Source organism: Oculina patagonica, chromosome 4 (genome assembly GCF_052425735.1).
Source record: "Oculina patagonica isolate OP01 chromosome 4, crgOcupat, whole genome shotgun sequence".
Classification (NCBI taxonomy): domain Eukaryota; kingdom Metazoa; phylum Cnidaria; class Anthozoa; order Scleractinia; family Oculinidae; genus Oculina; species Oculina patagonica.
The window spans coordinates 44,047,374-44,072,650 of NC_135761.1; the positions used below are offsets into that span (position 1 = coordinate 44,047,374).

At 37.2% G+C, this 25,277-nt stretch overlaps 2 protein-coding genes across 2 annotated transcripts in view; both read left to right on the forward strand.

The window, feature by feature from the left end:
* The window catches only part of LOC144652488 (uncharacterized), an 81,007-nt gene that overhangs the window by 30,987 nt on the left and 24,743 nt on the right, over positions 1-25,277 (forward strand). The gene's annotated exons all lie outside the window — the stretch shown is intronic.
* On the forward strand, positions 9,488-24,954 carry LOC144647926 (uncharacterized). The gene is made up of 14 exons (XM_078507599.1): positions 9,488-9,627; positions 11,252-11,283; positions 13,163-13,241; positions 13,864-13,943; positions 16,290-16,685; positions 17,397-17,639; positions 20,123-20,265; positions 20,394-20,464; positions 21,199-21,270; positions 23,064-23,135; positions 23,863-23,934; positions 24,141-24,212; positions 24,468-24,539; positions 24,933-24,954. The coding sequence occupies exons 4-14, from the start codon at positions 13,871-13,873 to the stop codon at positions 24,952-24,954; spliced, it is 1,308 nt and encodes a 435-aa protein (XP_078363725.1). The 5' UTR covers positions 9,488-9,627; positions 11,252-11,283; positions 13,163-13,241; positions 13,864-13,870.

Consider the following 25,277-nt stretch of genomic DNA (forward strand, 5'->3'; position numbering starts at 1 on the left):
AAAGCGCTTTTTTCCAATCTGAAAATGACACGGTTCTGGACCACAATGAGGCAATGAGCTGCGAAGGTCATTTAACAGAACAAGAGTCTCTAAAAGCACTAAAAAGCATGGATCGGGACAAAAGCCCTGGAACTGACGGACTCCCAGCTGAGTTTTACAAAACTTTTTGGAAAGACGTGTCTCCCCTTCTGATAAGTGCTCTAAACTATTCATATGATGAAGGAAGTCTTTCGATCACACAAAGACGCGGAATCATTAAACTGATACCAAAAAAAGACGCAGAACCACATTTAATTAAGAATTGGCGACCACTGTCTCTCCTTAACTGCGACTACAAAATAGCCGCAAAAGCTATCGCAAATCGAATAAAATCGGTTATCCAAAAACTTATCAACAACGACCAGACGGGTTTCCTAAAGGGTCGATTTATTGGAGAAAACATAAGATTGATAGATAACATCGTTAACCATGCTTCCCAAAAAAATATCCCAGGGCTATTGCTTTTTATAGATTTTGAAAAGGCCTTCGACTCGCTTGAATGGTCTTTTATTGAGCGTACGCTCCAGTATTTTGGGTTTGGCCCTTCTCTGATAAGCTGGTTCCAAACATTTTACAATAACATCGAAAGCTGTGTCTTAAACAATGGCTGGGGGAGCTGTTTTTTTCCGAATACAAAGGGGCGTTAGGCAAGGTTGCCCTCTTTCGCCTTATCTATTTATATTATCTGCTGAAATCTTAGCTAAAGCAATCAGATCGAACAAAAGCATAAAAGGAATACATGTAAACAACTCAGAAATCAAAATAAGCCAGTACGCAGAGGTTCATTCTGAACGGCACTAGGGAGTCATTATCCGCCACACTTAGGACGATCGAAACTTTTGGAAGTATGTCTGGTCTCAGACTTAACAGCAAAAAGACCGAAGCTCTATGGATTGGATCAATGGTGGGAAATAAGGAAAAACTTTTTTCCTGAGAAGAACTTTAAATGGCCAGAAAAGAAAGTTAAGGCCCTCGGCGTCTGGCTTTCTACTGATCCTAGCATCACATTAAACATAAATTATAGGGAAAAAACGGACAAAATTAGAAACATTTTAAGCAATTGGAAATATCGCCGGCTAACGTTACTCGGCAAAATCCAAGTAATCAAAAGTCTAGCAGCATCTCAACTTACGTACATTCTAGCCCCTTTGGCGACAAATCATAAAATCATCAAAGAAGTAAACGATCTCTTCTACAGCTTCCTTTGGGACAATAAGGGTGATAAGATTAAGCGAAGTGTCATGATAAACGACTATAAAAACGGAGGTTTAAAAATGGTTGACATTGTTTCTTTTACCAAATCGCTCAAGACTGTTTGGATTAAAAAATATCTTGACGACTCTAACCGCGGAAAATGGAAAGAATTTTTTGAACTTGAACTTGGGAAGTATGGCGGCAAACTAATCTTCAGATGCAACTTACATAAACGTGACATTTCAAAGTCGATATCGGTCCAAGACCCTTTTCTACAAGAAATTTTAGAAATATGGTCAGAGGCTAACTTTGATGACAAAATCAAAACCGAGCAGCAATTTCTGGAACAACACATATGGCATAATTCACTAATTAGAATCGAAAACAGACCGGTTTTCTACAAACATCTTTTCCTACATGGAATTACTAAGGTAGGCCAGTTAATGACGGACTCGCACAGTTTTCTCCCTCTTGCAGATCTTATCAGCACTTACAATATACGAATACAACCTATAAAGTATCTAGGCCTTATTTCTGCCCTTCGGCACCATTTCAACTCTAACTGTCTTGGCAAAGAACCTTGTAGCATAGAAAATCCCGATACCTTTTCCGAGACTTTTATTAAGAACGATAAAGCGAACAGAGTTGTATAACAGAAGCTCCTCTCTTCCAAAAGAACCGCACCTTTAAGATGCCAAGAGAAATGGAACGACAGTATTAAATCTGATGAAAGATGTTCTGCTGACTGGACTAGTGCCTATTGTCTGGCAGCTAGTTGCACAAAAAGCACAAAACTCGTAAACTTCCAATTCAGATTTCTTCATCGTATTCTACCAACGAACCTTTTCCTAACAAAAATTGATATAAACTGCTCTTTTTGTACCAACCATCCCGAAAACCTGATCCACCTGTTCTGGAACTGTACAATAGTAGCAACCTTTTGGGAAACTTTGACTGAAAAACTTAAACAGGTCAACCTAATAACGATAGACTATCCGAAACACGCCGCCATATATCTGGGTCTGAGACCAGACACCACCAAGTTTTCACTTCAATTAAATTTCTGCTTTCTTCTGGCAAGACATTATATATGGAGCTGCAGAGTCAACAAGAAGATCCCGGTTTTAACAACTTTTCTTGTGTCCCTTAAATCGCAGTTTCATATATAGTCCAACAACCTAGATACTACCTCTAAGAAATGGAATCTTTTACTTCCACTTCTCGACATTACGTAGTCTTTTTTGCATAAAAAAAAAAAAAAAAAAAAAAAAAACTCCCTCGTATATTAACCTTCTTTAAGCGAACCAAGGCTAAAGTGCATTTGAGAGATAAATATACTTTTTTTGTTTTATATTACTTATCTAGAATATCTTTCTGCACCAATTATCATCAATTATTATCAACTATTAACTATAAATAACATTTAGGATTAAATATTAATTATTAGTAACTGCTGTTAATCAAACTGAACTATATGAAGTAGCTATCGCGTATAATATTTGTTAAAAAATAATAATAATGAACTGATGTAATAATAGGCAAAAGGAAACCTTTTTAGGCAGAGGAGTCGCCCTTTTATTTATTTATTTAATTTTTCTTTTTTTGTATGTTGTTAATGTAAGTAATTTTTTACGTAGTTTCTTTTCGTGTAATAAGTGTTATTGTTTTTGTGGATGAATTAAAAAAAAATTGACAAATAACAGAAAGGGATATAAGCATCAATTTGTTTTATACGTTGCGTTGTAATTCTCACACAGAAACTTCATGCCATGTATACACCATCTGCCTACCGCTGGCCGCCTTTGTAGTCCTTTGGAGGAAACATAAAGGCATCAAGGTAACGGAAGACGATTCAACGCCCCGCCAAAACTCGAAAAGTGAACTAGCAGCAGGCATGCGGTTTCTCTGTGAGAATTACAACGCAAAATCGTGGTATTGGGAACTTGTCGAAACGCTCCGAAAAGTCATCTTAACATCAGGTCTAATCCTGGTGGGGGGAGAAAGCAGAGCGTACGTTGGCTTGGCTTGTGTCGTTTCGGGACTCTGTGGAATGTTCTTTGCATATGTAAGCCCAGTTGTCTGGCAATGCTACTGCCACTGAATGATCTGCAGGGCGAACTACGAGGTAGTGGGAAGAAACGTCATGAGACAGCAGCTTCAAAGTGGTAGGATCGGTATGCCTTCTGTGGCGGATGCTGTAAAGGACACTGGAGCTGTCGACTTTGAGCTCGAGGAGGATGATGACAAGGCGTCAGAAAATGAAGACGAACACAGCAACAGTCATAGTCCGCGAATAGTTAGAAGCCGTGAAAATGTCTCCAATGATCTCCAATGTAAACAGGGTCACCCTAGCAAATAATACAAACAAACAAACAAAACCTTTATTTATACACGATGGGGTAAAAAGCTACATAGCTTGTGGGGTCGTGTGTAAATAAAACATTAATACTCAGTAGATAAAAACATTAAAACTATATTAAGGTAAAAAGCGCTAAACTAATTGCTAAAAATAGATAAATTGCTAAAATCGTTACAACGATAAAAAGGTAAAACGCGCTAAGAACTCTTACAATAAAGATTGTTAAAATTGGTGTTTTTTACAACAAACTATATCCATGAAAATACGTCATCCCAATGCAATGTTTTTCTTTTCATCGCTCGACCAACCCAAATTTCCTAAAAAGAGGAAAATCGATTCCTGCTCATTTAACTTGTGTTTCCAATTAAGACGTCATCCTTTAAATTCATCCTACGATATAAGCGTTGTAAACCTTTGAAGTGGTATTTTATCGGTTTACAAGTCCCTTTCAGCGTGGTAATTGTTTTCGTTGTGTTTGATCGTTTATTTCACGAGAAAGTGGGCGATGGGAGAGGAGGCGTTTTAATGGGATGACCTTATAACGAGAATAACCAACACAGCAGCTGCTATGCTTTTTGAAACGAGTCTAAAATAGAGCTTTACTATATGTACTCTATACTTAACAATACTTTAAAAATGGATCATCAAAATCGATAATTATCATTGGACATATATTAAGGTGGCCCGCGGGTATTTATGAGGCTGACAGTTCCCGTTTTAAAGCGCGTTTTAAAACAGGAAAACGTAAAGCGATTGCTTAGATTTTTGAGAATCTGAAAGAGAAATCCTTAAATTATATAAAATGATAAGTTTTATAGCGATCAAACGCGATTTGTTTAAGTTATGAGCGATTTTCAGAAGCCTTCGTTTTTAATAAAATACGATTATTTTTAAAATGCCACGGTGGATTTTTTTGTAATTACCCCAAAACGCTGCCAAACAGTCGAAGTTTACTCACAACAACTTACAGGAAAATCCACTCCGTAGATTTCCTGAACGAGCGACATCTTTATTCTGCCTTTAAAAACTGTTGTGTTATGCGTCTGTCTTGACCGTCGCATAAATGTGATACTTATAATAACCCGGTACCAGCCAGTTTTGAGGCTGATGTCACCTAAATCTTGTGTGTAAAAGTTAAAAAGATCGTGTATATACATCAAATGTTAGCAGTCAGTAAAGATGGATGGTTTTCAGCCGAATTTTTGAAAATATCAAACAAATGACGATATTTCAAATTGCGAAAGATTTGTCCATTTGTTTTGCATTTTTTAAAGCTGCAGCTAGAACAGGATATTGCAAAGGTTTGTGCCGAGTTTCAGCGTATTCCTTTCATACGGTTTGAAGAATCTAGGTCGGATAGTCAGGTACATTTGCTTTCCAAGTTCTAATCGCTTTGAAAAGTCCGCATTTTGAATGAAATTATACTGTTGTTTTGGAAGAGAGGTGTTACTTTCAAATTCCGCATGATTTTCTGTAACTTGGAAATAATACAGCCTAAAATAGTTACTACTAAAATGACAACTACCGTTCCTACACATGTATTTCCTGGTGGTAGAAGATCGTGCGGAATTTGGAAGTAACACCTCTCTTCGAACAACAACAGAATAATTTCTTTCGAAATTAGTGGTTTACAAAGCGATTAGAACTTGGAAAGCAAATGTACCTGACTATCCGACCTAAATTCTTCAAACCGTATGAAAGGAATACGCTGAAACTCGGCACAAACCTTTGCAAAATCCTGTTCTAGCTGCAGCTTTAAAAAAATGCGAAACAAATCGACAAATTTTTCGCAATTTGAAATAACGTCATTTGTTTGAAATTTTAAAAAATTCGGCTGAAAACCATCCATCTTTACTGACTGCTAACATTTGATGTATATACACGATCTTTTTAACTTTTACACACAAGATTAAGGTGACATCAGCCTCAAAACTGGCTGGTACCGGGTTATTATAAGTATCACATTTATGCGACGGTCAAGACAGACGCATAACACAACAGTTTTTAAAGGCAAAATAAAGATGTCGCTCGTTCAGGAAATCTACGGAGTGGATTTTCCTGTAAGTTGTTGTGAGTAAACTTCGACTGTTTTGCAGCGTTTTGGGGTAATTACAAAAAAAAATTCACCGTGGCATTTTAAAAATAATCGTATTTTATTAAAAACGAAGGCTTCTGAAAATCTCTCATATCTTAAACAAATCGCGTTTGATCGCTATAAAACTTATCATTTTATGTAATTTAAGCATTATTCTTTCAGATTCTCAAAAATCTAAGCAATCGCTTCACGTTTTTCCGTTTTAAAACGCGCCTAAAAAAGGGAACTGTCAGCCTCATAAATACCCGCGGGCCACCTTAACCCTTGGAAGTAGAACGAAGTGCACGTGGATCTCCAGTGGCCAAGCTTGCCGAAGTACATTTATGCCCCAACCGTGGTACAAGGGCAGGTTTGATGGATCCCACGACCACTAGGTTTTCGATATATTAACAGTTTGCGAAATAATTTTGCACTGAGTAGAAAGCCCGTAGCTTACTCTACAAGGTGGCATAATTTGTGTCACCGGTGACAAGAGCCGCCAACGTGGATCGAACCGACAGTAAATAATAGAAATTGATACTTATTCAAGCCAGAATGCTTCCATGCCTCAATGACCTTCAAATATATACCGTCGGGGGTCTTCCCCCAGCAGGTCTAACCTTGGCGGGCAGGTCAAAGGGTATAGGCCAGACAAAATGGTAGTCACTGGTCCTCCAGGTTGGGGGTTGGGCGTGCGGCTAATCCCCGCACCCTGTAAAAATATATGATTACGGAAACCGAAAAGAAAATTGACGAACTCATCAGGTGGTGTCGTCGGGCGACATGCGTGTTACCCGATGAAAGCTTTCTTAGCTGGAATTCTGGTGCCACGCGTATGACAGCTGCGGGGCAAAGCCGCAAGGATCCCCGCAACCTGATTAAGTCGCCTGGGATATTTTTTTCCGGCCTCGACATTCCTCATGGGCCCGATGAGGATAAGTAAGTAATTAGTAGTAGAAAGCCCGTAGCTTGCTCTACAAGGTGGCATAATTTGTGTCAGCTGTGACAAGAGCCGCCAACTTGGATCGAATTGTTTTCGCAGAAGGACAGTAAATAATGGAAATGGATACTTATTCAAGCCAGAATGCTAATGGCTAGCAAATCGCTTTACAGAATAAACCATAAAATAAGTCTTAAAAGGCAACATTTGGCAAACCTGCTTGAAATCATTACGTGAAAAATCAAGGACTATGCCTAAATGCGAGTTAAGGATAATTGTCACAATTCTAATCCACGCCCTGGTGGTGGGACAACTGTATGAAAGGGAGAAGGATGCTCTTCAAAAAAATGAATCATACCCCCTCTGAAATACCGATACAGGCGTTGTTCAAGCGTTTGTATCCCTAAAATATATCACTTTTTATGCCTTATCGGTCTTGACCGCAGGATGGCGGCGCCTTTTGTTTCTTCACGGGGAAACCTTAACGAAATTGACACTCTGTTCGTAATATTTTAATTGCCCAGCGTAAAATACACAAGTTCAATTTCGAGCGGAATAGGTAGGTTTTCCACATAGTAAGCACAAGACATAGCTTTTTTATTTAATGTCGGTGTTATAAGGATTATTTATTTTATCGGTTGCAAGGGCGTTTAAGTAAAACTCATTGGCTTGAAAAGAGTCGACGAAACATAGCAGCGGTTTTAAATAGCAATGTTATGTACGTCATACGTGTCGATTTTTAACTCAAGATTTAAAATTCTTACAACAAAGCTGTTAGATCTGAATTTTTAGCACGGCTGTTAAGAAATCTTGTCGTGTAGCATATATTTTTAATCAACGAAGAACTTGTCCTAGTGAATAGAAAACTCGTGAAGTAAAAATTCGCAAAACCTTTTCAATAATGTTTCATGTTGATTTTTTGCCAACGGTTACTAATAGTAACACATTTTACTAATAGATCATTTTTGTTAAATTAAAATCTAAACTTTGCTTTGAATCTTGGGGGAATAACACAAACGTTTTTTTTTTCTAAAAATAACTAAAAAGGGATCACCTTTTGAATAATCCCTACATGGGGGAGTCACTCTCTTACCTTTTATCCTCTCCTGTATAACGATAATGCTATCTTTTGTCTACCTGTTTTGTTTATGTTTATATTTATTTACTTACAATGAACAAATATTTAACTGCATCAAAATAGTATTGGTATTATCGAATTCGCCAAATAATAAATTTTGAGTATAGCTATTAATCGGTCTGAACCAATGCATAATGACTTCGGTGTACAAAGAAGCAAGCAACCGGTAAGTTGCGAAAAATGAAAGAGTTATTAAAATTAATGTTTGGCTCAATTTATCAAAATGAACACTAAAGGCGAACATTGAAACTTCAAAGCGTGGATGGTTTCACTGTGTCGCTGATCAAATAAAAAAATTCCAGTCTCGGAAGGAAGCAGACAAAAACTGAAAAAAGGCTCATTTGTGTCATCTTCTTAGGTAGGATTTTTGCCCTGTTTTGCAACGAAATAAAGGTGTGTGGCTCATGAGATTTGAAACCGATTTGCTCGTGTCACACACCCTTTTTCGGCCTGTGTTATCTTTGAATTTTTTTAGAAATACCACTAAAAACAATGGCGGATCAAGTCCTCCAGCTAAGGCGGGGGCCCGCTTGACCATGAATGTTGAATTTTGCGAAAATAATCCGGGAACTTCGAATAAAATGCGAAAAAAATATGGTGGGAGCGTGGGTCCCCCGGGCCCCTCCCCTGGATCCGCCACTGATAAATGCTCTTAATAAAAATACGGAATTTAATTTGCTGCAAATTTAGCGATAACTACTTTTTAACCTTGGACTCGAAAAAGCATTACGATTTTTTGATTCCATTTGTCAACCATCGATCTTGGTTGTTTTAGTGATTCTCGCTGCCACAGTCAAATGCGCTGGTTTAAACATGAAGTGATATACGTAGGCCCTCTACAAAATACCCAACCCTACCCCCGCCCCCCTACGAAGATATAGCTCCTAGTAAATTATCAACCAAGTGTTGTTAAATAGCTGCTTACGTAATGCGATAAGTGTATTTTCGAGAATTTATAAGGGCTATTCAATTGACGAATGAAATAGTTACGGTTATGTTAAACGAGACGATTTTGAACAGCGATTTTTTATCGGCCCTTTTTAATATATGTACTTTAAAAAATCATTTTGTAACATTGTGCGGCACATTACGTTTCACGAGTCGATTTTTAATAAAACCTTACAAATTCGTAAAATAATGTTGCAAGTTTTTTAAAGCAGTTTAAACACCTGCAGCATGTTGCCGCAACAAAATATGGCTTTAGTGATCGTTAAGCGTGACATGTAACATGATAGCAATTTTTATCGCTTTAAACACATCAACTTCAACATCAACCACGTTAAAATTGTCTCGAGCAACATAACTTTAATTTAAGCATCGTACAGCTTACAGTAGTGAAGAGAAGTGTGGAACATAAATTTGCCTTTCAAAATAGTTACTAAATCTTTTCCGAATAATTAACACGCGCCTGTCAGTTTAAATTATTCATGTCATGTCATGTTTTTAGCCAACCATTAACTAATATTCCACGTTTTACCAGTTCTGTATCTTTGCAATTGGAATACGTCTGAGGCATAACAGCGGGAACACTCTTGTCGCAGAGGATTATTGAATTACATAGTTGAGTAAGTCTGGCACATTTTTTTCCTGAATCAATTTAACTCCGAAGGAAATGTTGCTTGCATGAGAGCACTTTTGTTATTCAAAATGTAAACATGTTTGGTTTTCATCTATTGATGCTAAGAAACATCACTCAATTTACAGCGGGCATTTTTTCATTCTAGTATAGCCGATGTATACAAAAAAGCGCAGTGATTATTAGTGCTGGGTGCAGTTATTTGCACGGTTTGCCGTTATAATAATAATGAATGACCTCTAGCTGAGCTAATTTAACGCATTTTTTCTTTTAAACAGGTCAAGGTGTTTCATTGTGGCTGAAAGAGGTGAGCACATATTGTACAAAAACTAAAATTGAACAATTCAAAAGCTGATGAAATACTCAAAAGATCAAGCGAACGGTTACATTTATAATTGTGGTGCTATAGGACACTACGATTTAGCGAAATGTTCTTAAAAGGCGACTTAAGCGACATTATTATTATAAAACACATTGCCAAATTTCACTTTCTTTAAATACGAATAATGCCTTTTAATTACTGCTAAACTGGATGTGGATCTTAACTTTGCAATTCATAGGTTTTCCAGAATTTACTTTTTGTAGAAGATATTTGTCGTTTGATTCCCATACAAACACAATAATTTCTAGCTGCCTTGCCTACTCGTCAAGATGGCGTCGAAAACAGTGATACTTCACGGACACAATTACGATAAACCTGTCTAATTTAAAAATTGTCATCACGAATCGATTTTCTTTTTAACGCAACAAAAATTAACAATGTGGCACGTTTTTGTAACCAGTTGTGTCTTAACTCCTGCATCATATGGCGCAAAAAATCGTTAAGTATACCATGTTACACAATATCGATTTTTAACGCAACAATGGCCGTAGTCGCATAGCGACCTTCAGATTTGACTACGAGTACGAGATCGAGTACGAGTACGACTTTAGAATTTCGACACTACTTATATATAGTGCTAGATAACCAAAGTATTCAAAACAGGTGTGAAAATTACGGCGTGAGCGTTGAAATAGCAAACAGCAACACTTACATTCTGCAAAGCCAAGCGTCCTGTAAAAAAAATAAAACCTCTTTACCTTAACTTTCGACATCGGAAACGCGTAGAAAGATATGGACCAAAAACTCTTTCTTCGGTCATCACAAACTAATTTAAAAGCTAATCAGAACTTATGTAGCTATCTGGGTTGGTGTGATCGCAAAGACAACCGTTTACTACAGTTAATTTTGACGTCATCATTAACCAAAACATATAAGCTTAGCTAGTGGCTTTATGTAACCACCACCATTGAATGTAATTTTTAATCCGGTATGATTAACGTCTTGTGTAACATGAAGTTAAAAATCAAAACAATTATCGAAGCGAAAAGAAAACACCTGAAGTGGGCAACATAAATTTGTCTTTTTAAAATAGTCACTTCAGCTACCCGGAATAGTTAACAAGCGCTTGTCATGTAAAATTATTCATTCAAGTCACGTATTTCGCCAACCAATTAGTAATACTCCATGCTAGTTCTGTATCTTTCTAATTCGTGTAACCTCTGAGGCGTAACACAGCGGGGACGCTTTCACTGCAGGGGATTATTGGATTATACAGTTGAGTAAGTCTGGCGCAAGTCTTTGCCTGAATCGATTTAACTCTGCACGCAAATGTTGCTTGAATGAAAGTGCTTTTGTTATTCTATATGTAAACATGTTTGGCTATCATCTGTGGATGCTAAGAAACTTTGCTCAATTTACTGTTTTTAAGCAGGTATTTCTCTACCTAGAATAGCCAATGTGTATCCAAAAGACCGTCTCAAAAAGGGGCAGTGGTTGAAGGTGGCTGGGTGCAGTTATTTGTTTGTTAATTTCACACAGACTGTTAAACTGTGGCAACAATCACTGGCGTCTAGCTGAGTAGTCTTAACCTGTTTTATCTTTCAAACAGGAACAGAGTGACTGTTATTGTGCCTGAAAAAGGTGAGTACATATTGTACAAAGATTAAAATTGAACAAAATAAGCTGTTAAAATGGTCAAAAGATCAAACAAACGGCTTCATTCGTAATTATGGTGTAAGGGATCCATTTGCGCTTAGGGAAATGAACTTTAAAGAGGTTAGTATTATAAAACACATTGACAATTTTCACTTTGTTTAGACATACCTCTTTTATCAATACTAACTTTCCCGAGACACAATAACAGTATTGCATATTCTTCTACTGCACAACGCACTCGTGCAAGTGATGGAAAATTTACTTTTTAACTGAATGTATTTGCCAATCTCACAAACATGAATTATGATGTTCTCCAAATTATAATTTACGGACGCAATTACATTTCATCTGTCTAATTTTTTGGCGATGACATATCGCCTTATGCTGGGGAACGATCAAGGATTCAGATGAACATAAATATACAAAACAACAAAGCCAGCGTGAAAAATAGACGGTGCAAGGGATGAACAACAAATAGCAGACGCTGATTGAATTCTGAAATTTCGATAACGGTTTTCCTCACGAAAATATGGAACAAAAACGACAAACTGGCATAGCTTTCTCCGGTCAACAACGTTTACATTTTAGGACTTCTCAAATTACCTTTGGGTCAGATCATTACAAAGGCTAATCAGATGATGTGACCGCAAGAAGTCGACCGCAAGCATTACCGTTAAGAATGACGTCTATAACTTAAGACTAATCAGAACTAACCATGGTTAACGGTGTTTAAAATACCACCGCCAGAAAAAAGGTGTTTTAAAATTCGTCTTGAACATAAAATTAACTTTCAAAACATCCCCGAGTAATTAACAAGCGCTTCTCATTGAAATAATTAATTCAAGACGCGTTTTTCGCCAACCAGCTACTTATGTTCCATATTTTACCAATTTTGTATATATAGTTCTAATTCGAGTCGATCTGAGGCATCACAGTGGGGACAAATAAAATTATTTATTGCAAAGGATAATTGAATTTCACAGAAGAGTAATTCTAAAGCAAATTTACATGAGGGTGTTGTTGTTATTCTATGGTAAACATATGCATGTTCGAATTTAATCTCTGGATGCTAGAAAACATTTCCCGTTGTGCAGTATTTTATTAAGTACATGCATTTCACCGCCTAAAAACACGTACAATTCATCAGATACGTTAATTTGAGAAAATTGCGCATAGCTATTTTAAAATGGTTCCTTCTAAGTCAACAATGAAGTCATTAGTTACTGCGTTAAAGAATGAATAACTTTAATTATTGAAACAACAGCAGCTGAAAGTGGATCAAAGTTATTACGCTTTCGCTTGGGACGCTCTGAAATAAGTGCATTGAGGAAACCGTACTCGTTTCTGTGAATTTGCCTTAGTCAGTTAACTTTTAAAACGGTTTTTCCTCAGTACTCTTTGACTTAGATTAGCAAATAAATACAAGTTTCGCGTTGATAATGTTTTACATTTATACAACTGTTATTAAAGTATATGGTTTATACTACCTACAACTGTTATTCTAAAGACACCAAACAGTAAATAAGAGTAATGTTGATTCGAAATGTTGAGTATATCTGATATGGACTCCTTAGACACAATCTAAACACTACATGTGTAATAAAGAAAAAAAAATATATTTGTTTTTGCAAGCATGATCGCAAGCACGCAAACTGACGAACTAAATTGAAATTTATATTTATTTTACCTATTTTTCACGGCGTTAATTGCTTCCTGCAAGCTAAAAGATCTTCTGTCAGGTAATGAGAACATGGTGCAAATAGCCGATGTATATCCAACGTGTTTTTTTAAGGGTGCTTTGGTTAACGGTACCTGCCTGCAGTTCTTTGTAAATTATGCCGTCTTAAATATTAATTTTTGACAGGTTGTTCAACCGCTTCAGGGTTTTGAAAAATTACTGACGTCCAGCTGAGCAGGTTTAGCTCGTTTTATTTTTCGAACAGGTGAGTTCATATTGTACCAAAATTGAACTTGAACAAAAAAACTGTTTAAAACGGCATAAGATCCAGCGAACAGCTTCATTTGTTATTATCGTGCTAGCAAGCAATTTACATTCCAGCGGCATTTTCTTCAAGGAGGGCTTAACAGCCATAAATATTTTAAATTGCATTGCCAAATTTTACTTTGTTGCGATATGAATAATTCCTTTTTTGTTGTTCCTAACTTGGCCGAGAGACCGTGGGAATTTTATTAGCAAACAAAGGTCCGAAGGTTACGAGTTGTAAAGTTGCATTTTGTGGAATAGGTACCCATTGCCTTGTGTTTCAGTGTTAACTGATGCTGTGCGTTTTTGTGTATTCAGTGTGTCATAAGGAGAAAAGAAATATTTATTTGTCATATGAAGTAATCGTCACCAATTACGGTTTCAGTGAAACGGGTTGGGTTGATGAAAATTAAAGGCTATGCATTTCACTACCCATTTTTCACTCTTGTGGAGTTTTAGTTGTTGGTAAATACAAATATTATTAAATGAATTGCCTTTATGATATGTTAATATATGCCACTTTTTATCCTGGCTACAAACATGAAACTAAAAATTTAAATTTGCTATTTACTGTCTTACAGAACGATAATGATGCATTACATGCAAGTTCTAAAGCAAGGGATGCTGCTTGTTCTACTTGTTTTTGTGTTGTATGCAAAAGGTATACTTTTAATTTAGTTATTGGTTAATTTATATCCGTCGGTGTAAATATTGTAACTTATAACATGGCTAGCAGAGAAGGGGAACTAAATTCAATGTATGTTAGTCTGTACCAAAACCGAATAGTACGCGCTGATCAGAAAAGCTTGAGCAAATTGCCTTTTTGACAATTTGTTATGTCTGTGTTAGTTTTGGCGCGGTTTTTGCTGTGTACATTTTCACCGGAAATGCAATAAAACAATTGGTTCACGCTTTTAGCTGTGCAGTATATACTAGTTATGCAACGCTTTCGAGTGGTATACTATGGAATATCCCACGAGTCACTTGTATTTTCTCGGTATACACACGAGCCTTTAGGCGAGTGTGTATGCCAAGAAAATACAAGTGACAAGTGGGATATTCCATAGTATACCACGAGAAAGTGTTGTGTAACTATTTTATACCATGCCATAGAAAATACGCTTACTAAATTTCGTCGAGAAGACAGTCGCAGCGCACTATGGGAAGGTTAGGTTGAATACCGTCGAATATACAACGGCTTTCCTGTATTCTGATTGGCTGTATTTTCTATGGCATGGTATAAATCTAGATATGCATATGGTGCAAGCGAGAAGTTTGAACAGCACCTAAAGGGGCAATGTCATGCAATTTTGAACAATTTAGACACCGACCAAACTGTTCATCGGAATAAACTAAAATATATTAACGGCTAAAAAGAGTTGAAGAACTCAAAAAAAAAGAAAAAAAAAGGCCAAAAAGGGGCAAGGATGGGCAAAATCCGAGAAGATTAAAACAGATTGTGTTTGGGTAAACTTAAAAAGTCGGCCCCACTCTTTTTAAGTTTATCCCAATTTGCATGAAAGTGTCGTTTACAATGGTCGAAAGTTATCCTTGTTGGTTATGTGGTCGTGATTTTGCCAATAAAAGACCTTTCCACAGCCAAATTAAAGTTTAGGCTCTAAATTAGAACCAAACCAGATTATTTTGTCTATACCATTAGTTTGGATAACGAGGTCACCTTTTTTTCGCGGCTTCAAATTACAAGCTAACGGTAAAGCAAAACATGTTGTAAGATGCTTTGATTGTGTGGATGCCACTCTTTACCTCGAGGTGTTTAGAGAATTATTTTATGCTGTTGAGACTTTTATTAGCTGTTCAATTATCCCTTGCAAAAATTTTAAGGTTTAACTGTACATCCGATCGGCCTAATTGGTCACGAATACCTTGGATTTATGATAAGAAAAGGGCTCCTAAGTGTACGCATAAATAGAATAACATTCACTTTTTGAGCTTTTGATTTACGTTTTTGGTGAGACCAATGTATTGAACTGTAGTGTGTAAAGTTATCATATTATTAAAACCAAGGGGGTAGAAACGAGTTCTGGGACCGAGTAGCGATGTTCTCACAACTTGCAACGCGATCATTTCACGATCTAGTCAGCGGTTTTTGTACAGCGAGGCAGAAGGCGATCTTTTCCCGCGAAATGGAAAACAGAGCAACCCGGCAACGATGCCATGGATTCAGCGATTGTATAGGGGTCAGAAATATTCTCACTAAAATTAAAATGTAAATGCACTTTTTTATCCCAAAATTTGTCGTCGTCGTGTAGTTATAAAAACGCAGAATTTTGTGATGTCGCGTTACATTATGAGCGCTCAAATACAAATGATTGTACGGTTTTCAACCCACGTGGGGATTTCAAATGACGTAAAACAAAGAACAACCAAGTCAACAAACAACCTCGAAACAATAAAGCAGGATCAAAAGTTCCATCCTGCACGAGTCAATTTCATCGCCACGTTTTCATTACCATTATATTACCGTCGTGTCTTGATCTCACAACAAACATCACATGTTGACGTCAAAAACATTTCCTGAGACATTTTTCGCCTTTTTAAAGGCAAAACTTAGAAAACTTCCTTTACTATGATAAAAAAGGAACAGAACTCTCCTGCTGGCAACACATGCTGTTGTTGTTGTTGTTGAAATTGTTTTGGCAAGTTCAGAATGAGAAGAACTGCTCATGCGCCTTAGATGTATCCGCTGACTACCGCACCGCTGTTGTTTGCTTTGCAATTTGTGACAACATTGATTGAATGGCCCGATTTATACTAGAGACGGATGATCCGTCTGGACGAACTTGCATTTTAAATAGGCGAGCATTTTTTAGTTCGTGCGATAATTCGTCTGTGTATAAATACGGGCAAACAGACGGATTATAGGTCCAGACCAACTATCTTCATAATTCGTCTGCCAAGACGAACTATGAAGATAGTCGGTCTGGACGGATGATCCGTCTGTTTGCCCGTATTTATACACATTATTAATTTTTTAATTTACATATAGGTGCGGGATCTGCACCATGTTCCTTCAAAAGTGAAGGTCCAAAGGGTACCATTAGTTTTCGTGGCTCCGGGAGCATCACTAACTGCAGCTGGTTGATAACAGCGCCACTTAACCACAGCATTGTTTTGACATTTGCCACATTTCAACTTTATTACAAATTTAAAAGTGTTCAGCAATTACTTCCACTGGAATTCCCCCCAACGGAAAAAGAAGCTAGTCGGCTGGAAATCTGGGACGGTCAGGATGAAAATGCCACCTTACTTGGAAGTTTTCGTGGTACAAAACGCCCGTTTTCTTTGCAGTCAAGCGGTCACCATCTTTTTCTACGTCTTATTGTCGACCCAGGTGCGCCTCTTTGTAACTTTGAGGGTTCGTATATTGCTACGACTACTAAAGGTACAGTATAAATAGTGGTCCTTTATTATATCAAAAGTAAGAAGAGTTTTAATAAATCTAATACTCAAGATCTACGGGTGATAAGATGACCCTACTTGTTTAGTTAACCGAGAGTAAAGAAAATTCGTGTTATGTTAAATATATGTCATGTCATTTCATGTCATGTATGACCACATTTCCCTGTAACACAACAGTTGTATTATCGCCACGCAATTATGGCCTTTAAATGCATGACTGAGTGCGCACAAGACTCTTTGTTTTCTAAATATATTCAAAGAGTCACCATCGCCAAGCGTACAACGAGAAACTCCCAAATGCTAAATATTTCGCCTTTGTATAAATAATAATAATAATGTTATTTATCCAGGGAGCTTACATCACCAAAGGTGTTATTCAGTGAGGCGCTGCAAAATAAGGGTTCAAATTAAAAATAAAAATAAATAAAAATAAAACCGCAACAGGACAAAGAACTGTCTATTTCAGAACAGTTTAACTCTGGAACTCGTTGGACTCTACTGTTAAGTTGAAATCGACCCTTATATGACTTCAAATGACATTGTCCAAGAGGGGTGGGGAAAGGGGGTTAATGTAGTTGGTGTTTTCGTGGAAAGATGACAAACCGACCAATTGAAAACCTTTGAGCAATAATTGTATACGTAAAATAAACTTGCTGTGTCTTTGTGAGAACAAAAGGTATGTCTTCCGTTGTAGAAAAACCCAAATTGAAGATACCAGCTGCTGTTGTTATAGCTCTGCCATATCAGTATTTGTGGTGTTCAGCAGAGGGAACTCCGCCTGTTAATGTAGCAATAATGAGAAACAACGATGTTCTAACGAACAGCATAGGGTATGCTAGGGTGACAGTTGATTCTGAAGGCGCCGGTACGTACAGGTGCGTTGCAAGTAATGAGGCTGGAATGGACTCCAAGGATGTTCAAGTCACTTTGACAAAAGGTACGTTAACCTTCATTTCAATACGCCCTTTGTGCCCTTTGTGGGATTAGCTTTGTCTAATGTCTAATCTAGTCTATTCGCCAACCTAGGGCAGTCATAGCGGCTGCCTACAATATTTGCTTTAATACAAGAGCACAAGTAGAGAAAATTGGCTGCCCTGTTAATGGAAACTTGATTCATGTTCCTCCCATCAGCCTCTCCTTAAATATATATATTTTTTAATTACATACTTTAGAGTTTAACGCTTTGCAGACCGAGGGAGCTCCTAAAGCCCCATCTAAATTCAAGGAAGTGTCAGTTCAAAACGATTTAAGCTATCCCCGCCAAACCAGACGACTTTGTTAATTTCCTAGTTAGAAATCGTCATGTGGCCACAACTTTGTTTTAAAATTTCACATTTTCGAGTTTTTTTTAAAGATATTCATGATAGTATTTGCATATTTCCACTTTATCTAGCAACAGTTGATCACATACGATAAAATTAAGTGTCTAGTTAGCAATATGCTAAAATTCAAGATAGCGGACTAAATTTGTAACCAGGTCATTCTCGCTGCAAGTTCGCTACTGCCATATATTTTCAACTTCAAAATACTGTTTTGTAAGGAAGGAGGGGGGGGGGGGGGGAGAGAAACTACCAACTGAGACTGCACAGTAGCTATAGAATGATTGCTAAGGGCATAGTTCGTTGATTTCGCATGTTTTGGTCTTGACCGTGCACAAAACACAATAGCTATTTGCATTTTGCTTGCTCCTTTAAAGTTTGCCCGATATCACAACAATTAACGGTCACCATACTGGCAAAGTAAAGCTTGCGAATTATACTAAGATATAAAACTCCAATAATTCTGAAACGATTAACCATATTTTGGTTGTTAAGTGTCAACCGTGACAAATTTTTGGCTTGTTATTCCACGTTGCCACAACATTCTAAGTGACGTGAAACAACAGGTGAGAAATCTGGCTGAAATGCAAAAAAACATCTCAGCGGCGTAAAATATTACACGTGAAACATAATAACTCGAGAAATTATGTGCAGTAGTAATGCGCAATGTAATACTGGGGAATGCTTTATGACATGAATTAATTAAAAAAAGGTGGGTCCAAGGTGGCAGTAGATAGATAGATAGATAGATAGATAGATAGATAGATAGATAGATAGATAGATAGATAGATAGATAGATAGATAGATAGATAGATAGATAGATGGATGGATGGATGGATGGATGGATGGATGGATGGATGGATGGATGGATGGATGGATGGATGGATGGATGGATGGATGGATGGATGGATGGATGGATGGATGGATGGATGGATGGATGGATGGATGGATGGATGGATGGATGGATGGATGGATGGATGGATGGATGGATGGATGGATGGATGGATGGATGGATGGATGGATGGATGGATGGATGGATGGATGGATGGATGGATGGATGGATGGATGGATGGATGGATGGATGGATGGATGGATGGATGGATGGATGGATGGATGGATGGATGGATGGATGGATGGATGGATGGATGGATGGATGGATGGATGGATGGATGGATGGATGGATGGATGGATGGATGGATGGATGGATGGATGGATGGATGGATGGATGGATGGATGGATGGATGGATGGATGGATGGATGGATGGATGGATGGATGGATGGATGGATGGATGGATGGATGGATGGATGGATGGATGGATGGATGGATGGATGGATGGATGGATGGATGGATGGATGGATGGATGGATGGATGGATGGATGGATGGATGGATGGATGGATGGAAAAATGATTCTTTACTAGATGGTTGCTGTTAAGGTTTATTAGTGGCCCATTCAACTACAATGAAAATATTAATCAAATAAGAAAAATGAACATATTCGTTTGTCTCGCGATGGTGCATTTTGATTATCATTAGAACTCCGACTGTAAGATGTTGTTCCCTTTGTTGTTGATTAGTTTCCAAGCCTCAGGAATTTCAATTCAATTATCTCTATTGATGTCATTAGGATGAAATTTTATTTGGATAGCCTCTCTGCCACTACGTGTGTACCAGTTAGGGTCACGAGTAATAATCTTAACTTCTTTCCTGGTATGAAGGAGCCGGTCGTTTGTCTCTGTCATGTTCTTGCATCCACCCCCTGTTTCTCCGATAAATACACTTCATAGACGATTATCTTTCTTGTCCTACACAACGATGAAAAATAAACATATCTTTCATTAAATTAATCAAATACTAATTGAGACAATGAATTTAAACAAATGACGTACTTAATGACATGATATAAAACTCTAATAAAACTAAAGCATCAATCATTATTATAATTGCTCTCTAGATTACAGCATGAAATGTGTTCAAGTAATAGAGCGTCACCCCTCCCCAGCTTTTCACCTCACCAGAAGTTAAAAAGAAAGTATGAACAGGGTTAATTTATTAAACAGAACACTGCAATAAACCGTGCTTTCCTCTTCTTTTAATTTCAGTTTGTGACGAAAGTTGTTTGGGTTGGGGCGAAGTTGGTCCATTCCCTGGCGAAATGGTACAAAATGTCTTGTATTGCTCGTTTGCAACTAATCCTAAGGACATTTTTAAATGTTCGCCGATGGCAACAATTTTCACAAAAAATGTAAGTTTAATCAAACTAAGCTTTTGATTAATTTGCGTGAGTAAGTAACTTACACGAAACCTTTACTAAAGTATACTGAGTCTGATCCTAAACCTTTAAGAAAGTTTATGCGTGTTGTCCATTTGCAGGGGCTGTCGTTGTCGCGTTACCGTTGCGTAATTACTCTTTATTTGATTACGTCATGTGTTCTCCTGCTCGAGTTAGTTCTAGTGAGTAAAATAGACAATATGGCCGCCGTCTCAAGAATCAAGAGACATTGTCATGTAACGGGTTATTTAAAAAGCTTGAATGGTAGATTTAACATTAAAGGTTGGGACACACTAATCGACAAGTCGCTGCAACATGTCGCGGCGACAAGTTGCTGTAACATGTTGCCTCGTGTGACATGGTGCATTTCTGCGACAACCTTTGTCGCTGCAACAGACTTTTACGCTGTCATCAGTCGAACGAATTCAAACCAGTTTGAATTCGTGCGACTGATCGCAGCGACAAAATAAGTGTTAGCAGCGTTGTTGCAGCGTGTGCACACTACGACAAGTCGCTGCGACCAAATGAAAATTAACCAATGGCATAGCGTCATTTTTTCCCATATTAAATTGGAAAGCTAGTTAGTCAAATAGAATTTAGAACATTTTAGGAATCTATATACTGAAGCAGTTATGATGAAAACTCGGGCTCGTAGTCTAATTGTTAAATAGTGAAATTATGCTGGCTCTTTCTCGCACCGATTATTTTCGAAAAAATTTCTCTTATAGCGGTGCTACGCTGTGGAATAGCCTTCCAGTTGATATAAGAACATCAAAAACATTGATTGAATTCAAGACTAGGTTGAGTAATTTGAGATTTGAGTGAGAAACGGCTTACCTGAAGAAAAGAAATGAAAAAGTTCTAAGCTAAAGTAATAAAACAACTCAAAAATTGTTTCCCTTTTAGGACTGTTAACAAACACAAGATTCGTGAAATACCAGCGAACAGCCTTCATAATATGAGCAGTTTAAAAATCCTGTAAGTATACCACAGGAGAAATTGAATTTATCTTTTAGTCAAATACTGTTAATTAAAGAATCCCGCCCACCCACTTTGCATTGCGCGCCTCTATTGTTGTTATTATCCGGGGACTCCTGATATCCGTTCCTTATATGGGCACAGATCTAAGACACCGTATCTGTGTACATGCAGAGAAAATATGAGGATTTCAACACAAGAAAACAAGATCCAGTTCAGGAACGTCAACAAATGGACAAATGGCTTGAAAACAAACTTAAAACTAACAAAATTAATTACTGTTGCTCTCTAGACTGATGTGAAATATTTTAGTAGACTGGTTTAAACAAGGAATATTTCGCTCAGAACTTACTTGGAACGACTTCATCTTCATCTGCTTCGTATGATCTGCACCGTTCACGAAGGTCTTCCAGGCTTTGGTGAAGTAATATTTCGGCAAACTGGCTATTACTAAGCCCTTTGATACCAAGGCTTTCCTTCCTTTGAATCCAGGGGTCGAACGTTGATTGCCGCAGAATAATTTTCTTGGTTTGTTCCGTCTTCCGCCGACCGCGCTTTGGAACGCGAAATGCCATCCGACATACAAACGAGTATTTAAATGACAAATTGAAAGAAACCAATAAAATAGACACTCGAAATAAACCACAGATAATTACTAAAGATTTTGACGGGAGTTAAAGTAGCGAACACAGCGTGTTCGCGAGGATGCGCTTGGATTGTTGACCAAAATATTGAAATTATCCAAAACTAGATGTCATACAAAATGGCGGATTATGCTTTTGAGGCGCGCAATGCAAAGTGGGTGGGCGGGATTCTTTAATTGCTGCTAAAGTCATTTATCTACAGCTTAACATTAAGCACAAGTATATATGTAGGGGATTGAGAGGAAAGGTGAGTGCAAGACCAACTTCCTTTCACATTAGATTTTCAAAGCAGAGGCATCCTTTCTGGCATTGTCAAAATGTATTATTGGGAAAAGGAGCGATGGGGTGGGCATTATCCACCCTAAAATGGACGCTGTACAATATCCCAATTTCCAATTGCTTAAATTGGAAATTCACTGCGACGATCATTTATCACTCTCATATACATCCGCAGTTCATATATGAATCATTTCATATACATAACATCATTTCACTCCTCTCACGGAAAAATATGAACTCACAATTGACCTCGCTCCCAATGTGTGGCTTCAATAGCTCAGTTGGTAGAGCATCGCACCGGTATCGCGGAGGTCACGGGTTCGAATCCCGTTGAAGCCCTGAATTTGTTTCAGGCTTCTTTATTCCAATTGCTTAAATTGGAAATTCACTGCGACGATCATTTATCACTCTCATATACATCCGCAGTTCATATATGAATCATTTCATATACATTACATCATTTCACTCCTCTCACGGGAAAATATGAACTCACAATTGACCTCGCTTCCAATGTGTGGCTTCAATAGCTCAGTTGGTAGAGCATCGCACCGGTATCGCGGAGGTCACGGGTTCGAATCCCGTTGAAGCCCTGAATTTTTTTCAGGCTTCTTTATTCCAATTGCTTAAATTGGAAATTCACTGCGACGATCATTTATCACTCTCATATACATCCGCAGTTCATATATGAATCATTTCATATACATTACATTAATATCCCAAAACTATAATATTATTCTTCACTAGCGACCTTATAGGTCTTACATATTACACCATAAAACTGATTAACCCCTTTAAACAATCAGTTTAATATGTCTCAACACTCGAAAGTTTTATATGACGAACTCTTGGCGTTTTTGATTTGTTCCTTAGAGATCTTCGGCTGAATGAATTACGCACCTTTAAGTCAGATGTGTTCCGTGATCTTCTGGAACTTCGAGAATTGTAAGTTTGACCGCTCTACTCTATCAACCGTTCTGCTTCAGTTTAGGTCAATGAAAAACCCGGATATTATCCTTACGATAACTGTTTTAATCAAAACTATAACAAAATTCTCGAAGTTGATTGGCTATCAGCAGCCCGATTTGAGCACTAATAGGACAGTGTACGCGTCATGCTTGTAATTGGACAGTGTAATAGGACAGTTTACGCCTCATGCCTGTGTAATTGGGCAGTGCGCGTCATTTTGCGCGCGCTGTTGTTGTGCATTTTGTTGAGTAAACTGTTATGTTTTGCAGTTTTTAAAAAAAACGTTAAACCATTTGACTAAAGGATAGTTTGTTTCTCAAATTTTGTCATACTTTTGATTAATTGGTAACAGGACTTCGTGTCGTCCAATTCTGTATGTAATCATACTCGTGATTAAACAAATCGGACTTCCGCTTCGCGGTCGTCCGATTTTGTTAATCACTCGTATGATTACAGACCGAATTGGACTCCACTCATTCCTATTACCATTATTAATTGTCTTAAAATGCACGAAATTCAAAACACGGTTAACTAACTTACACAATTAATTCATCTGGGGAACTGTTAAACTGGTATTCAACCTTTCTAATTTCAAATCTCTTTTCTTTTTAATTATATTTTTGCTATCGACTTTTGCTATTTTGTACACACAACACAGCAAATTATAAGTTGGAATAAGCGTCTCTATATCATTTTATTTTAGGTTTCTTATGGGTAATAAAATCGAGGACCTACCAGATGGTATTTTTGCAACACTGTTTAACTTACAGATACTGTGAGTAGTACATCTTCTGTAACTAATCATGGTTGTTTTTATCGCATTTTTTTTTCTTTTGCCCATCTTTAAATAGTACAATTAAGACGCCATATCGTGCCACATTTATATTACATTTATATATTCTGCTATCAAGATTTCTGTTTTTGAGGGTATAATAAGCAATGAGCATCTTTATATTTATTTTTTGTTTGTTTGTTTTTCAGTGATATAAGTTCAAATCAAATTGAAAAGCTCCCGAAAAAATTGTTGGCAAATATGGTGACCCTTCAACGACTGTAAGCAAACTGCTTTTTTTACAGACAGCCTCATTTTTTTTTTCTCTTAGTAAAATATGGGTTAAGTTATGTCATTTATTCTATAAGAAGCAAAAAGAATATATATCAATTTTTAAAGTAATTTACAGTCGTTCGGATTTTGTTCCTCTTATTTAAAGCAGAAAATGCATTATTAGTATTATTTCCCTTGAAGTGAGATAACGTTTATAATTAATTTCATAATCCATATAAGACATTTATACTCCTTAATTGTAGAGATGCCAGTAACAACAAGATTGACGAGATATACAGTGAGACATTTTGGAATTTATCGTCACTTGTTCGACTGTAAGTTATTACAATAAAACAACATTTTACTCTGTTTACAACGGATTTAATTTTTATTTGTCAAGTTATTTTTTAGAGGAATTTTTTTTAATTAAGTTACGTTTAAGGTTGTTTTGCCTTAAAACTAGTTTCCTTCACAGTTTCTCGATTAACTTTTTTAATGGTGTTTATCTTCTTAAGTATTTTTGTAAGTATAGACTGATGTAAATGTAATCATATACGTCATGTAATTAGCTTCGTATCTCTTTTTCACCGCCCAAGTGAGTCTTTATGTGGAAATATAGCATGATAAATTTTGCATCAACAGAAAAACTGCGAATTTTTCCCGAGTTTTTCAATTGATGCAAAATTTATCATGCTCTATATTATCTCTTTGTGATATCTTATTAACAGGCATGCCACAAAAACAGAGTAAACAATTATTGAAATGAACATTATGTCAAAAATTGTTATTGCCTCATTCTTTCAAACAATGAACTTTTTCGAAACTACAGAGCGGGAGTTTTAGACTTATTTCGCTTTTGAGCGATCGAGTCAGTTTCAAGTCGGCTTCGAAAACCGGTTTTCACAGATACGCCACTCGTTATGCTCATAAATGTGCACGAACCCCACTCAAGTGGGGTTCGTGCATAAGTAATGAATTACACCTTTTGTCCGTCCCGAAGTTGTAAATAGTTGAAAAATCACAACTAGCAGGAGGCAGAACAGTTTGATGTAAACAAAGCGTGACCAAGGATT